Source organism: Dermacentor andersoni, chromosome 5, assembly GCF_023375885.2.
Source record: "Dermacentor andersoni chromosome 5, qqDerAnde1_hic_scaffold, whole genome shotgun sequence".
In the NCBI taxonomy this organism is placed as follows: Eukaryota; Metazoa; Arthropoda; class Arachnida; order Ixodida; family Ixodidae; genus Dermacentor; species Dermacentor andersoni.
The window spans coordinates 72,659,078-72,676,833 of NC_092818.1; the positions used below are offsets into that span (position 1 = coordinate 72,659,078).

At 49.7% G+C, this 17,756-nt stretch overlaps 1 protein-coding gene across 1 annotated transcript; it reads left to right on the forward strand.

Moving 5' to 3' along the window:
• The first annotated feature begins 3,307 nt into the window (after positions 1 to 3,307).
• On the forward strand, positions 3,308 to 16,761 carry LOC140218553 (uncharacterized). Its single transcript, XM_072288330.1, has 3 exons — positions 3,308 to 3,488; positions 15,675 to 15,982; positions 16,069 to 16,761. Exons 1-3 carry the CDS (start codon positions 3,308 to 3,310, stop codon positions 16,759 to 16,761), a joined length of 1,182 nt encoding a protein of 393 aa, XP_072144431.1.
• Positions 16,762 to 17,756: the final 995 nt, after the last annotated feature.

Below are 17,756 nucleotides of genomic sequence, written 5' to 3' on the forward strand. Positions count from 1 at the left end.
TAGCTGTTACTCTTCAATTTTTCTAGCAGTGATATTCCAACGGTCGCCAGATAAGGGTTCTTTGCCTGCTGATTGGAAGATCGGAAAGGTGATCCCACTCCATAAGTCGGGTGACAAGCATTCTCCATATAACTACCGCCCTATCTCGCTCACTTCCATTCCATGTAATATGTTAGAACATATACTTGCCTCTAATCTCGCTAGCTTTCTTGAAACTAGTTCATTCTTTTCACCATCGCAACATGGCTTCCGCAAGACATATTCATGTGAAACACAACTAGTTTTATTTACGCATAAGCTAAACGTCATTCTTGACCGCTGTTCAACTGCCGGCTGTATATTTTTAGACTTTTCGAAAGTGTTTGACAAAGTGTGCCATAACCGTCTAATATTTAAGCTGCATCGAAATTAACATTGATCCCAGACTGCTTGCATGGCTTGAGTGCTTTCTTTCTAACCGTTCACAGTTTGTCTTTGCTAATGACTCAAACTCACAACCAAGCAGAGTACATACAGTCTGGCGTACCTCAAAGGTCGGTTCTTGGTCCCCTCCTTTTCTTAATTTACGTAAATGATCTCCCCTTTTGTGCTTCCTCTAACATTCATTTATTCGCCGATGATTGCGTAATATTCAAGGAAATAATATGCGACACTGATATGTTTTCTCTTCAATCCGACCTTAACGCTATTTCCACTTGGTGCCAATCATGATGAATGGAATTAAATATAAAAAAATGTAAATTTATGCGCGTGTCCAGAACATCTAACCAGCTTCCTTCTTACTGCATTAACAATCTCCCCTTAGATCCTGTTTCATCCTACAAATATCTTGGTACCCATATTACTAGAAACCTCTCGTTGTCCATGCACACTTCTTACGTAATTAAAAAACGCTAACCGCATGCTCGGATACCTAAAACGCAATTTCACTAAGGCACCGTCTCCCCTGAAATTATAGCTATACAAGTCACTAGTCCGCTCAAAGCTTGAGTACGCTGGAGCAGTTTGGGATCCCTTTCAGAAAAACCTAGATCACTCTTTAGAAATGGTACAAAATAACTCTGCTCATTTCGTTTTTCTAATTATAACCGAACTGCCAGCACTTCTGTAATGAAATTAAACCTTGATTTGCCATCTTTAGCCCCTCGCCGTAAAGGCCTTAGGCTTCCACGTTTTCGTAAGATATCTCATCATCTTTCCCTTCGCGATGAACTTATCTCCCCTCCTCAATACATTTCATCAAGGTTAGATCACAATAACAAAGTTGGAATTCCATTATGCGAAACCAATGTCATGTCTCATTCATTCCTTCCGCGTCCATCTGCCGAGTGGAATTGCGTACCCGCCTCAACCGCTACTATTGTTGCCCATTAAAACTTCATGGCAGTATTAGATGATATTGTATAAACAGGAGCATTCGATTCATGTTTTCGTACTACCAATTGTATCACTGTTTTTGTATTACCGGAACACTGTATTACTGCACTCCATGCACCGTGTTTCATTTTATTAACCAGCACTCCAAGAACACTCAGATAACATTGTATAACCGAGAGCTATCTATTTCTGTACTATTAACCATTTTGCTGCACTGTACTTCTTTTTCTGTATTTGATGTAACCACTCCCCTTTTTATTGCCCCTGGCCCTGAGGGTACACGAAATAAATAAGGTTTTGTATGGTCCGGGCCTGTCAGAGCCCGAAAATGCCATGCGCAAACCCTCCCGAACCCAGCCCTTTGCCGCGGCAAAAGTTGACTCAGCTCGACCGGCGGGCCGAACTCGCACTTTCGAGTATGCTCGAGTCCGAGCAGTAATGTAGTGTGAACCCTGTTGAAGGCACCATACCACCGTTTCATGGTACTCTTAGGTTTCCACACCTCCTTCTCGTTTCCACGTCACTTCCATCAATAATCGACTTCATCATTTGAAAGCATCTCGTCGAAAAGTCACAATTCCCAGTGCTGGTGTATGTGTGTTGCCACTCACCGTAAGTGGGCGGCTCCAGGAACCGGAAACAAATGATGGGAGCATTGAGGAAAGACAACATTACGCGGCTCGCTTATTCGATATTTTTTTTTTTTGCATTTGCTCCGTTTTAGGGCATATGCTGCTTCGATAAGGACGGGCTTTCCATGCAGCGCCACTACTGAAGGTCTTGTAGACGAGGCCACGATCTTGATTTTCTCTTTTGCTCTTGCATCAGTGCTTATAATTCCCGCGCCACCTACACCGACATAGTTCCCCGAAATAATTTATTGAGGATGGGTCCCATTTTAGAGTTTGTATAGTCTGCGGAACTTAAACGGGACCGTAATCCGCTCCAGTACATCTTGGTTATAAGCGCTTTGGCCGAAACTGTAGTCAGATTTACCGCAACCTGGGGCAGCGAGTTGAAGTCATCTCGTAAAATGTTGGTTCATGCAAACATGTGCGTCTAAATGTTTACATGACTGTGTCTGAATCGACACGTGCATTTGTAAGCCCGACAAGGCAAAGCACTTCCTCCACAGGCAAGTTGTATTAAAAAAAAAATCACCGACCCTTCCATCCGTGAAGATGGTCGAACAGCGAAGCCGCGTTAGTTACACCGAATGTTGCACCATGCAACTGAAACTACGCATTAGTCTATATTGTAAATCGATTTTTTCACCATTATTTCACCTCATTTTCGCTTTTGCGTGCTTCGCGTGGTTAACATGCTCTGGGAGTGCGGTCTTTTTTTTTTTTTTTTTTTGCTGTTGTCCCAGTGTTCCTTTCTTTTTGCGCGTGAGGCACGCCCAACGACGGCTATCCCGTTTACGAACCAACTCTTGCTGACGCTTGCATTAGGCAGCTTCTTCCTCACGAGTACGCAATACTAGTGGTCTTCCCATACATGTAGCTGGGATGGAATGTGGGGAACCACTAATCCGAAGTTCCGCACACTGGGTGCGATGCAGCTGCCGGCACTCCTTGCTAGCGCGAGAAGTGCTGGCAGCCACACGCTCCTATAGTAGCGCGTTTCAATCGCTGGACACTGTTCGTTGGCCGAAAATCACCGGCATAGCATTTATTTATTTCGCGGCAGGGTGGCATGAATCGTCGAAAATGCACCAGGTGACAATCCTATAACATTCGCGCATAAGACGTGCTGTGGAAGGGGCCGTGGAAGCCGGCACAGGGATACCCGTTTGTTCGGGTGGCAGGCGATGAGGTGCTGACGCAGCTTGTGTCTCGTGAAATCAGCGGCCGTTACAGCAGGGCTGACAGGAACGGTGGTGTAGTGGGCACCCTTGCCAAAAATGTCTGCCTCCGCATTTCCCGGGATGCCGTCGTACGCCGGTGGCCAGTGCAGGAATAGCAAGCATCATGCCTCTTGGAGAGCTGACAATCTTGACATGAACAGTGCAACCCCAAGGCTAGCACTTTCAGGTCTCTGCAAGCAGAAGAGGGCCGGCTTGGGATCGCATGGGATGGTTGCCGGGGTCACTGGCGACTCCTCCGCCGGTAGGCCGACAGCTTGGTGGAGACCTGCTACCTCCGCTGCAGTGGAGCTTGCATGTCCGGGAAGGCGGTACAGCTTGCTCTTTTGTTGAGCGGAGGCAACGCAGGTTGCTGACTATGAGCGCGTGTCCGGCATTAGTAGTGCAGGTGGTTCCGAAATCTCCCATTGAGGAGAGAGGCAGCCGTCTGCTGTAGGGAACATGCCGGGGAGCGTCTCTTGGAAGCCCCTGGAAGCTCTGTCCTGATGGGGACTGGTGGTCGCTCTGGTAGAGGTGGTTATGCAGCATTGGCTGGCGTACGTGTCCCCTATGACATCCTCATAGAAGCTGCACAGCCGTCTTATGTGTGACGCAGGCGGGGAGCGTAGGCGGGTCGTGAGGGATTGACCGCCTGCTGCATGGTGGAGTCGATCAATGTGTCGTAGCCCTTGTTGGAAGAAGAGTCAGAGGGGCCAGGCACCTGCCTCGGCAAGAGTGGCAGCCACCTGGGAGGTACGGGGAACGCCAAGGCGGATTGCCAAGGCGGAATGCCAAACTTAAATTGGGGGGTAGACCGACTTGAAATTTGGGTGTGGCCATACTTGAAATTTTGGGGCGATACAATGTTCAATTGAACGTTGCTGACCATCGTTCGAGTCACGAACACCTCGCGGGCAGGCAAGCGCGTTGATACGATTGGGCGTTTTCATTGGTGCTTACCAAGGCGCAGTCAGAACGCTGGTGAGAGCTTGTGTGGACAAGGAATGCGCGCATAACACAGGCTTGCATCATTTATTATCATACCCTCAGGGCCAAATGGACGTTATTTATTAGCGACAGCGAGTTCGACATAGCAACGCGGTGATGCACTCGCCCATCACGGAACCCCTCACTCGCTACTGCGGCAGTTGGCGTTCTTTTTGTATCGATCTGCTCCGTCAAGGCGTGCTCGTGCCTGTCGTTCCGGCTCAAGTGGCACAATTTTATTGAAGGGGATGGATGCTGCGAGAAAATAACTGAACTGTCTACTAAAGGCTAAGCATGCTTTGCCACCGGAAAGGCCATGGGTAGACGTCCGTAAGCTAGGAAAGGCAAGTAGGCAACATTAAGCACAAACGGAGCCACAACCCAGTCAAAAAATGTTACGATTCGTAGACAATTCTCATAAGTTCTGTAGTTAATTTTTTTGTTCGACTCTCAAAAGGCTTAGTCTTGCCAAATATGACCTTCAACATCGCGCCTATGCTATTTAAGGACTTCGAATTAGAGATATCGACCTAAAAGACTTTCGCTGCTAGCGAAAGGGGCACGAAGACTCCTCGATTTTTTTTTCAGAGTCATCCAGTGACGAAGTATTTTTCAACAAAGCATAAATTTTCCCAGCGTGACTGTTTAGGTTATGAGCGATAACATGTACGTTTGCGCGTGTATCACTCGGCTCCAAGGACAGTTTGTAATGCCGAGTATTGGGAGTACACCCGCATGTGAACGGTAATCCCGCTCCAGGGCAATTTTTCCTTGAACTGTAGGCTTTCTTTCTGACAAACACCTACGCATTTTTTTAGCTTCGTGCTACAGTTTAGCTGGATGCCAATTTTTCCCTTTCATGTACTTTCCTCCAGCTTGTAAGCTTCCGCACAACTGATTTGCCATACGCAGTGTCCCAGTGCCTCAAGTCCTCGAATTATTCGCCGTCGCTCTGCTGTAGTGAATTGACGCAGCTGTTAGTGCTCTGACGCACCAGCTCACCAGGGAGACGACTATCAGAGCGGATGATCTCCGGCAGGGGCAAGTCCAGATCCGCAGGCACGAAGGCGACGAGAAGTGCCATTCGAACAACTAGGTTTATTAACTTGGCATTTAGATTTACACTCAACAAATATCAAATAGAAAGCGATGTCATACAAATTGTCGATGGCCTGCCTGAACGGCCTGCCTGACCGGCGCCGTGTGCTGCTGTCTCCTTGCTCCCTACAAAACTACTCGCAGCCCTTCCTTAAATTAGTTTCTACTTCATCCAAGCAACCCGCCTGCCGGCGGGAGGCGCAGGCTTCTCCACCAATGGCCAATACGACCGATCAGGCAGGCCGACAGGATTCTATAAAGGCCAGGGTTTAAGAGGCCAAAGATGGTCGCGATAAGAGCCCACACACACAATAATGTTGTCCATAAGTAATCAATTTCTGCCCCCCAATAGAGCCAAGCGTGAGTACAACGCGCGACACGTGCACGAAGTGACGGTCAGGTACGACGGCGTCGGCCGGGCGGGAGCACATGCCTGAGGCGCCGTCGAGGTCAATTCTGTACAAAGGCTCCCCTGCATCCATGAACCCACAAGATTCCCGAAAAGAAACAAATGGGGCCCGCGATATACTCTCTTCGCGGTAGTCTCTTCAAGCGCAGGCACTTTGGATTTTTGGCGCACTTTGCTGCACCCGTGGCTGTACCGACATACCAGAGCCTTCACGTCCCTCAGTTTGATTCCGTAAATCAACATCATGATTCTATTACTTTCGGTTGCGGTAGGAGAATGATTTTGTGTGGAAGAGAAATCACCAAAGTGGCGACGTGGATGCCCATCCTGCCAAGTGTCCCATGCCGTTCGCCACCCCACTTTGGCTCCTCGATCAGATAGACGTCTTTCAACTCGTTCTGCTGATCAGATGCACACAACTGTCGTGGCAGGCACACGCGCTTTCTCGCCTTTTTTACTAGACTACTCTTTCTTAGACCACTCGCGACGGCCCGTCTCTGATAGTCAGCGTCGTCGACGTTGGCAAACCCTGTAAGGAACCAGCGTTCCGACAGCGAGTGCACGCGCTCATCGAGTGTGATGTGTTAGGGTTGCCTGCGCGCGCTTCCACCATGTTTGTTAATTAAGTTAGCAAGCGAATGTGTCCAAGTTTATACGTCTGGTAAAGCTACTATCACTACCATCGTATAACCATCTACAAATTTGCTATCGCAATCAAGCAACCCTGCGACTTCTTTCAACAAACTGCATCATTCCTGTCAGAGAGGGTCCTCTTCAGTTCGCTGCCGCCAACGAAACCACTGTCGGTACGGCAACGTTAAACGACGTTGCCGACACCACTGGCTAAGGGTCTCGACGCGTGTGGACGAATTGAGGATAGCGCCCCCCCCCCCCCCCCCCCACCCTTTCTCTAAAGTGAGGCTGCCGCTCTCAAGTCTTTTCCTTCCTCTACCTAAGGCAGAGAGCTGCCAAGGATTCAAAGAGGCAGCCGCAGGAGAAGCACTAATTTAGGGTCCCATCCGCCGTAGAGAAACGCGTGACCGCGAGTCTCTAAAGCGGGATGCACACCTTTCGTGGCTGCCTACCAGCGCTTACGACGTTCCACAAGTTGCACTCCCTGCCACGCTCGCATGGATTTTGCTGCCCTCTTCCACCTCATCTCTCTCTCTTCCTTTGTCCCACAACGCTGCTGCCCTACCACTCTCCTGCTACGTTGATCGGCAGCTGCTTAAGAGTCTGTGGAACGTCGGCGCGATCATTTAGGAACCGCATGGGTCAGCCGGCGCCAGATAAGAACTTAACTTCGTCAGTCTCCCCGGTTCACTGTCGTTTGTGTCCTATACTTTCAACGCCTGCTCAAAGGTTACGCACTGACGCCGCGAACGCTTCCAATCACAATGCGGACACGGCGGCTCTATTTGCTTTACTAAGCGCAGCCCGTGTACACTGCTCCAAAGCTCCCCTAGAGATCCCTACAATCCGCTACGCTCTAGGTTGTCACAAAATTCTTTAGGGATGTAGAAACTGCAGCCTGTGCTCGTTTGCTTTTATGTGGTTTGGGAGTATTCCCACGCCCTTTACGGTGCCGTCAACATTGTTTTGTTCAAGGCGCTATGGCCCAAGGCGTCCGGCATCCTTACCTTTTACTCATTGTTTATCGTGTGTATAGCTTGTGTTACGAATGAATGAAAACGCAGTGCGAATATCAAGCGCAAATGAAACGGTAGCAGATATCAATGAACACGTGTGTTCTTATGGTACTATAATTTCTTAGCACTGGATCCACGGCACCTAATGCCATGCGGGCTCGTAGTCGAGAGTATACATACGCAGAATACGCAGTACACAGCTTGAAAAGCTAGAATTTTACTGCTCTGCTGCCTTCACCCGCGTCTCAGCCATGTCTTGATTCGTCTATTGCTTATTCCCTAAGAGCTGTGATCAGGTGTACGATGCCCACACCGATTACGTCTACACTAAATAGGCTAACTACCGCGCACAGCTGACGCAAGATGAGATCAACACGAGTAGGAAAGCTAAAAGGGCGGAGTCAGCAAACGTCTTAATGCCGCGGTCGCATTTGTGGAAGGTGGGAGTAATCCTATATTCATGATGTCCGTACTTCACAAACAGGGGAGCTGGCTAATTCATTAACGGCACAGTATTTGGATACAGGTGGTCCCGAGACGTTTGATGTGATGCCTGGTGTATTTTCGTATATTTTCGCAGTGCAAGTCCAAATGACTAGCATTTCTAAATTGAAATTTATGTTGTGTGCAGTATATACACCGAAAGGTTAAGTACAAAAGTAAGTTTAACGAAGTGGAAAGCGGCAACGGGGGGCTTGCACAAATTCACGATGCAACACAAGCGGTCAAATTTAATACACTCTGGGTGCGGGAGCGTTTCGGATAGCTTCGGTCGCGCGATGCCTCGCCTGCTGCTAAGCGCTCCCTTGTACGCGTTTGCGATATAACCGCGGCGCGATTTATGGGCCTGACCGGATTCCTTTTTAAGCAATCCTCGGTTTGCTCACTTGGCATCGGAATGGCCCCATAGAGGATGCGAGAGAACGGCTCGGCAAGGAACTCCTGTCTATATGACCCACGCTGTTGAACGCACGCACTCCCGCACATGGCGCCAGGAAGACCCCTTGCACACATGCAGATCGGTCGCGGTGATGGTGGAACAGGCGCCTCGGCACATGACTTCCTTAAGAGGCTGGCCACGTGTCACCTACATGCATGCACAATTCTAACTATTTCCTTCCACCCTTTCCCTCATATATTATTATATACCCTAAGCCTATTACCCTCGTGGTGTTATTACTGACAGGTCGCTTTATTTTCGTCTGGTGCGAGAAGGACACCGCTAGTACTCCTTTATATGAAAGAGCTAAAGGCATGCTATAGCTGCCCGTTTTCCGGACTCTATGTTTCCGTCTGTGCATTCTCTGTGAAATACAGCTTCCTAACTACCCTAAGTGTAATTTTTGTGCAAGCATATTTTAATAGTTACAACTGGGACACACTGCAAGAGGCAGAGAATTCAACTTCCATGTGATTTCGCGGGACTCCCGAACAGTCTACGCCACTTGACCAAAAAGAACGCTGGAAGCAGCTGCTTGCACCGTTCTGTCTGAGCTCGCTACTGCCGTTGTCGTGCGCCATTTTACTCACCCATGGGAGCGAACGGTGGCGATGGCATTTGCAACGTCACCACTCCCCCGGTTTAGTGGTAGGAGATTTGAGTTTCGAAGAAGTTATTCGGGCCATTCAGACGCACTTTTCTCATAAACGAAGTGTTTTCTTGGCAAGAAACAAGCGTTGCGAGATTTCTGGAATGGTATTTAAACAGTCCTCGCCGAATAAGTATTTGTCTTTAGTGTCCCCTTGACATGCGTTTAGTAAACGCTGAACAAGCTTAATAACTTTGTGAAGTAGGATTATCCGTGCTCTCACACTTATCATGCAATAAGTTACATCTCGTGCACACGAAATTCAATATGACTGAACTGTTAGATGATTTCTTTAACTGACACCAGAGCTGTAATGCAAGGCTATATAAAACTCATGCAAAGCCATAATTAAGTTGATGACCTGCACAGCCGGACTCCAGCAGTGGTGATGAATCTTCATTGTCGCCAGTGAGTGCCACTGAAAGCCTTCTGAAATGACCCATCAAAAATTCCTTTCACTAATTCATTGACTGAGCGAAATGACGGATATGTTGAATGGTTCATGTAGGGTTTGTGACACACGCTATATATTTGATGACTCAGGATATAATTCTACCCTACCGGCTTTTCTATTCCTTAATTTAATAGCATTGCTATCTCAGCAGGTGCGCGTTTTTTCCATTGCACCCGATTACAGTTAGGACACTAGGGCTGCGAGTTTGTAATGTCTGCTCTGAACTGCAGTGTGTCGAAGAAACTGGATAAAAAAGCGTTCCACTAGAACGCGTTCCACTAGAACGCGTTCAAACCGACATTATTCCTGGGTCTGTCAATGCGATACCTGAGGCGGGTAGCGTTTTCTACATTCCCAACAGCTTTGGGAATGTTAAAATTCATTTAGACGGGCATAAGAGAGAAGCTCTGAGTCGTCTAACAGGACAAGCAAGCAGTGTTCGAAAACTCATTGCTACGGTAGCTAGCTGAAGGAAAGGATTGAAGACGGACAATTGCAGCCGGGACTTTCAGGCGTTCTTCCTTAGTCACCTATCTTACATTGCAGCTTGTTTAGAATGGCCACGAGCTGAAACAGCTAAGCTTGACTCTCTCATTCGAACGGGACCCAAAAGGGCCATTGGACTACCACAGTCTGCTAGCACGAAAAAGCTGCTGGCCCTGGGAATGCACAATACTATTGATGAGATTATTGAAGCACATTGCATAACACAAATCACTGGGCTCGTTGCCACTAAACCTGGCCTTAAAATGCTGGAGGAAGCCGGCATTGAACCCCAGTATAGCCCCAAACCCTCTAAATCTATCAGCAAAGATACCAGGTCTTTCTTCATAACAGACCCTGCACCCCATAACATTAGTCCTGTGTATAACATGTGCTGGAGGAACGCACGAGCAAGGGCAACCCTACAAAATTTACATCAACAGAAAATAGATGTCCTTTTTGGTCGACGCAGCACAGTATCCCGCAGGGGCAAGATTCTCCATAACAGTGGTGCACGTAGGGGGAAAATTATTAAAGCAGCTTCTGTAAGGGTCAAGACATCCCATGTGGCGGAGGACGCTGCTATCGGTTTAGGTATTCATAGTCGTAAGCCAACCTTTATATACGCGGACTCACGCTCGCCCATCTGCTCCTTCTCGTCCGGATAGGTAGCGGAAGCAACAGGTAAGGTTCTTCGTGATCAAGACTTCACTGTAAGAAATGAAGAGCAGAGATATCACCACATTTCTTGGTTCCCTGCCCACTTAAGGTACATCACTGGACCGAATGGGATTAACCCGAATGAGGCTGTCCATGGGTTTGCGCGTGACCTCATGGACTGCGCAGCCAGACGTGGGCCTCAGAAATTTCCATAGATCTAGAAAAAGAACCGCTTCATACATATTATGAGACCACCACTCATCATAACTTTAGCCGTAGAACTTTCCCCCTTCCACCCGCCTTGGTTGCCCAGTGGCTATAGCGTTGGGCTGCTGAGCATGAGGTCACGGAATCGAGTCCCGGTCATGGCGGCCGCATTTCGATGGGGAAGAAATGCGAAAACACCTGTGTACTTAGATTTAGGTGCACGTTAAAGAACCCCAGATGGTCGAAATTTTCGAAGTCCTGCACTACGGCGTGCCTCATAATGAGAAAGTGGTTTTGGCACCTAAAACCCCATAATTCAATGTCTCCCCTGCCACATTCCAAGCTTGATAGCGCCCTGGCCTCTACGCCTAGAATGCAACAGACTAGACCTCACCCTGCTCCTCACTTAATGCTCTTAATCGATCAGGAAAACTCACAGGCATGTTGCAATTGCGGATACGAATATTGTAATTTTGAACACATGCTCTGGCTGTGCCCAACCTTAAAGGTCTCTTCACTTCAAACCAAGGACTCCTGAGAATCCGCCCTCAAGTGTGCGTAACATCTACAACAACTCCAGGCCGTCTAGACGGCCCGTGATGTGGCGGTGGGTCTAGGCCTGCCAGTCCCGTCATGGGTGAAGCCATCAGCTCATCCCCCCCCCCCCCCCCGCATATAAGCTCTTCAAGACCTTTATAACGTTCTTGTCATGTCATGTGCCAAGAGCTTTCTCGCAGACTCGCCACGACTTGCAGGATGTGTTGTCGCTCACAGATGTAGGGCGCTTTGAGGCCATCCAGCCGATTCATGGTCACTTTCAGCAAGTGTAACTTGTGACGGTTGAGATCGTGTCAATATATAAGGCAAGGGGTCAGCAGTCCGTTAATGGTTACTGCTGGTAGTACGTAAGCTTGTCCCTTAGCGGGTAGAAAAACGCGGGCACCAAGGTGCCCTAGTCTTCCAGAGAGCCAGTGCCTGGGAGGAGTCACGATGAATCGCGGGGAAACTGGAGAACAAAACGTTTACCGTTCTTGCGAAACTCGTCGCATGAAAAGACAGCAACGAACTGGCCCGGCAGGCACCAACCTCTGGCAGATTGGGTCTCGAGGATATTTTCTTCCACACGGCAGTAGTGGACACCTCCCGAGGCCGCCTGCTAAAGAACGCGAAGGCTTGTTCACGACACAGCCTTCTCTGTGGAGACATCGCTCAAAGACTTCGTTTCTTTCTATTATTCATGGTAGCGGGTCACCTTTGTCCCAGAGGCCACAACTGAGCAAAGTGGTTAGTGGTATACACGAGCCAAATAATGGTAAGCAAGTGTTCACTATAATGTAAAATACCTCGATACAAATAATTAGGTATCCTACGAAAGCAGACAGTTAGCAAACGCAAGATTGTAACAGTAGAGGGATTCGGACATGCCAAAGTCTTCAAGGGAAATGAGACTTGAAGTGTCCGACAGTGGCCAAACGAGCGATACCTTCGACTGTAGCCGACCCTTCAATGGGGCTTGTCTTACAGTCTGTTAGTGAGGAACAAATTACAGAACATGAAGTGAATGACGGAAAGAACACACCGCTGGATTTCTCTGCATAGTGGATACTGTGCTGTTCTTATTGAGACAATGGCCCTTGTGCCTTTGGAACGGCAGGTCAGCGTGCACAAGACACCGATTGAAATAAAAAGTAACACGTACGGGCTTCAATTTCATGACTCGCTTATTGTGCAGCGTTGCTTACGTACATTCCTAAATATATGTCACCCTTTTGCCACTGATTGGGTAGGCCTCTTGACTATATTCGGCGACTGTTCCTTGCTGCAACATTTAAACTGAATGCTGAAGACTCCATGAGACCATGCATTTTGTCCTTTCAACAGCCATGCATGCCACACTCTATTCGAACACCCTGTCTATGCATGATCGGGAGGCGAAATACGAAGGAATGAAGCAGGCGTCTTTAGAATTTGTACACATGCTTGCAATGACATGTAGGTGTGTAAGGCAATCAGTCTAGTTATATCATAATATCAGCTAATTGCCCAAATGTGACAAAGCACAGAAAGGCACACGTACAATCTAGTTCATTACAAAGAAGAAAGTAAAACAAACCCAAACGTCGCATAAGAGGCCCACGGGAGTGATTCAAACATCAATTCTTTGTCGTGCAAGGCACTCAATAAAAGATTGATACGTGTGCCTGTCATTTTCGGAATGAAAAAGGCTTAAACAATTTCGCTTGCCTGGTCCCTGTTTTTGATCAACATGAAGGATGGCCTTGACATGTGGATTACAGCTGCATGTTCCGCAATGCGTCGCCATTTATGTGTAATATCCTCATTCTTTTCAGCATACCGACATTCTTAGAGCGGCATACGCCCATCTTGCAGTTCACCTGATGCAAAACGCCCGCCCTGAGCCCTTGAACGTGGACTCCATGGCAGACCTCGAAAACTGTGGTCTCCTATTAACTATACCTATCCGTTGCGTCAGCAAACAAGGCTCCGCGTCGTTCTGGGCTAGCGGGAACATTGATCCTAGTTAACTTAGTACTGAGAAAAATACAACAGTGTTTTTTGTGCACAGAGAGAGAATATCACATTTAAGTGATGCCTCGAGAATTTTGGGGGATATGAGTAAAAGCAACATAACTAAGTGTGGCTCACTGTGGAAGCTTCCCTCGCGAATCTCACCAGTGAGTGAAGTCTATGTTTGACGTTAGCCTTTCGTTGGACCCAGACGTCATACCACGTCACCGCACTGGGCCGATACTCTATGCACACTGTTGCACACTTCTAACGCTGTTAGTTTCAACTATAGCACTCTACGGGCCGTTTTGTAGGGTCCGGGCCTGGTCAGAGCACGCAATGTCATCAGTAAGCCCGCCCGAACCCAGCCCATTCCCGCGGCAAATGTTGATTCAGAACGGCAAGTTGGGCCAGTTGGTTGCGATTCATGGTAAGGGTTGTAACACCGCACAGAAGACAAGGACAGCAGAAGGAATAAAACGACGACACAGAGCTGACACAGCTCGATTGGCGGGCCGAAATCGTACTTTCTAGCATGCTCGAGTCCGTGCTGTAGTCTATTGTGACCCTGTATAAGACACCCTACCATCGTTTCGTGGTACTCTTAAGTTGCTACCCCTCCTTCTCTTTTCCAAATCGCTTCCATCAATAATCGACTTCATTATTTGAAAGCATCTCATCGAAAAGTCATAATTTCCAGTGCTGGCGTATGTGTGTCGCCACTCACCGTAAATGGGTGGCACCAGGATCCGGAAACAAATGATGGGAGCATTGAGGAAAGACAAGTTGTTTACGCGGCTCGCTTGTCAGCTTTTTTTTTTTTTTTTTGCATTTCCTCCATTTTAGGGTATATGCTGCTTTGATAAGAACGGGCTTTCCATGCAGCGCTACTAGTGAAGGTCTTGTAGACGAGGCCACGATCTTGATTTTCTCTTTCGCTTTTTCATCGGCGCTTCTAATTCCCGCACCACATACACCGACACAGTTCCCCGAAATAAATCATTGAGGATGGGTGCTGTTTTAGAGTTCTTATAGTCTGCGGACCTTAAACGGGACCGTAATCCACTCCAGTACATCTTGGTTGTAAGTGCTTGGGCCGAAATTGCAGTCAGATTTACCGGGACCGCAAGCCAAAGTCATATCGTAAAATGTTGGTTCATGCAAACATATGCGTCTAAATGTTCACATGACTGTGCCTGAATCGACATATGCATTTGTAAGCCCGACAAGACAAAGCACTTACACCACATGCAAGTTGTATTTAAAAAAATCACCGCCCCTTCCAATGCGTGAAGATGGTCGAACAGCGGAGCCGCGTTAGTTACACCGAATGTTGCACCATGCAACTGAAACTAGGCATTAGTCTATATTGTAAAACCATTGTTTCACCATTACTTCACCTCATTTTCGCTTTTCCGTGCTTCGCGTGGTTAACATGCTCTGGAAATGCGGTCTTTTTTTTTTTTTTGCGGTTGTCCCAGTGTTCCTTTCTTTTTGCGCGTGAGGCACGCCCAACGACGGCGATCCCGTTTACGAACCAACTCTTGCTGACGCTTGCATTAGGCAGCTTCTTCCTCAGGAGTACGCAATACTAGTGGTCTTCCCATACATGTAGCTGGGATGGAATGTGGGGAACCACTAATCCGAAGTTCCGCACATTGGGTGGAAGGCCCACCAGTGGATATGCGGGCGCTGCAATCGTTCTGAAGATTGGTTGGATTGGTTTGACAATTGACGCAGCTGCCGGCACTTCTTACTAGCGCAGCCACGCGCTCTCATAGTAGCGCGTTTCAATCGCTGGACACTGTTCGTTGGCCGCAAACCGCCGGCATAACATTCATTTCTTTCGCGGCAGGGTAGCATCAATCATCGATAAATTCGACGCCGACCTGGCTCAATAGCCAAAAATGCACCAGGTGACTACCCTATAACATTCGCGCATAAGAGAGCGTTCTCAGAGGGGCAACGGTTCAATCCAACTCCTTTCCCGCTGAGCTCTTCTTTTCCTCTCCCGATAGACAGGTGGGCAGCTGGGCAGGTGGGTGTCCGACCGGCAGGATGGCTGCACTCTTTGGGACAAGAGGGGCGAACCGGTCCAGCCAGGTCGCTCCCCTCTACTAAGAGCCACTTGCCCTGCACGAGCTCGAGGCGGCCCTGCGGCGAGGGAAACGCCGCAGCGCACCAGGAGCAGACGGTGTAACGCCACAAATGCTCTGCAACCTGGCTGTCAGCGAGCAACAGCGCCTTCTCGAGTGCTTCAATGAGATCTGGTAGTCAGGGCGGGTGCCAGAGGCGTGGCGCACAGCCTTTCTTGCACCCATCCTCAAGGCCAGAAAACCGGCTAGGGAACTGTCGTCATATCGACTGGTCTCCCTCACCTCCGCAGCCTGCAAGGAGATCGAGGTCATGGCCCTGTCACGACTGGACTGGGTGGCCCGTACTCACGGCTTCCTGGAAGACCAACAAATGAGCTTCCGGTGGCGGCGGTGCACTGCGGACTCCATCGCTGACATGGTGTCCACCCTGGAGGGCGCCAAGGCCGGCGGGGACCTCGTGATGCTCTTGCTGATCAACGTACATTGCGCCTTCGACAGCCTCCCTCACGCAGGTGTCCAGCACGGCCTGGACGTCCTCGGCATATGTGGCAACGTGTGGGAGTTCCTCGCGTCGTTCCTGCAAAATCGCATCCTCAGAGTACGTGTGGGTCGATCGAAGAATAACCCCGTCCAGTCACTGCAGGCATGTCGCAGGGGTCAGTGGTGAGCCTCTTTCTTTTCAAGCTGGCCTGGGCACGGTTGCCTGCTTCCCTACCGATCGACCCTCATTTCGCCGTGCAGTCCTCAATCTACGCGGATGGCATCGCCCTATGGCTGCGGGGACCACCGCAACACATCCGCAAGACACGTGCGGCCCTACAGAGAGCGCTGGACACTGCGGCTGCCTACTTGTGCAGCATCGTCCTTACCATCTCGGCCAGGATGACCGAGGCCTTGCTGCTGCATCCCAGAGCAGCAGCCCACTGCTCAGCTGCCCGTTTGCGCTTGGAGGGCGTCCAGATCCCCTGGAGCAAAGCAGTCACGTACCTGGGGCAGCGCATTGACAATCGGCTGACCAGGCTGCCGGCTACCAATTCCCTGTGCGCCCAGACGCTTCGGGTCCGCAAGGCGATCTCACAGCTCCTTGCCCGTGGACAGGGCTGTACCACCAGTTGGGCCCTGCAGCTCTCTGAATCTGCAGCCACTTCACGGCTACTTTGTGCCCTTCCTCTTGTGGCGCTGCACCCACCCCACCTGCGAAAACTAGAGCTGCAAAACCGGTCAACAATACGGGTCTGTCTTGGCGTTCCCGAACCTCACAAGTGGCCGCCACTCTTGCTGAGACAGTTACCTGGCCCCTGTCACTACTCTTCCTGCAACAGGGGCTACGACCCATTGATCGTCTACACCATGCCGCAGGTGGTCAAGCACTCCTGACCCGCCTAGGCTCCCGGCCAGCCTAAGACATGGGACGGCTGTGTGGCCTCTATAAGGAAGTCATAGGGGCACGCCTGCAAACCCCGTACAGCCTCGCCCACCACACCAACCACCCATCCCTATCTCGACGGAGCTGCCAGATGTCTCAAAGAACCGTTCCCCAACATGTGCCCGACAGCAGATGGCAGCCTCTCTCCTCCAAGAGAGACTTGGGGACCACCTTCGCATCTTCGTCGATGGATCCGTGATACCGCAGACGGGCTCATCCACAGCAGCCTGCATTGCACCGGCCCTACAAAAGAGCAAGCTGTGCCATCTCCCGGGACATGCAAGCTCTACCGCAGTAGAGCTAGCAGGACTCCACATTGCTGTGGACCTAGTGGCAGAGGCGCTACCAACGACTCCGGCAGCCATATTCTGGGACTCCAAGGCGGCGCTGCTTTACCTGCAGAGCCCTGACAAGGCTAGTCTTGGGGTCGCACTGCTCTCCTCAAGACTGGCGGTCCTTCAGTATGCAGGATGCTCACTATGCCTGCACTGGTTACCGGTGCACGTAAGGAACCCGCGCAATGAAGAGCCAGACACTCTCGCAAAGAGCGCCCACAACTCAAGCGTCCCCCACTGCCCTGCTGTAACGGCCGCGGACTTTAGAAGACACAGGCTGCACCGGCACATCATCGCCTGCCATCCGGATAAACGGGTATCCCTGAGACGGCCTCCACGGCCTCTTCCACAGCACGGCCTCCCACGAAGGGATACCTCGTTGCTTCGATACGCGCATGGCGTCACTGAAACGCTCTGGCCCCTGCCGCGTCCATTCTCATATAGCGTCGTAGCTGATTACGCTCTTCTTCCAGAAGGAAAGCAGGCAGGGCTTTCCGCTAAAAGAAGAGATAATAAGCTCGGCGCTCGCTTAAGACGGTTGAGCGAATTTAGTGGAATTACAAACGCAACGCATAGGCGACGGCTTTTACTTTTATCCTTGTCGGCTCAAA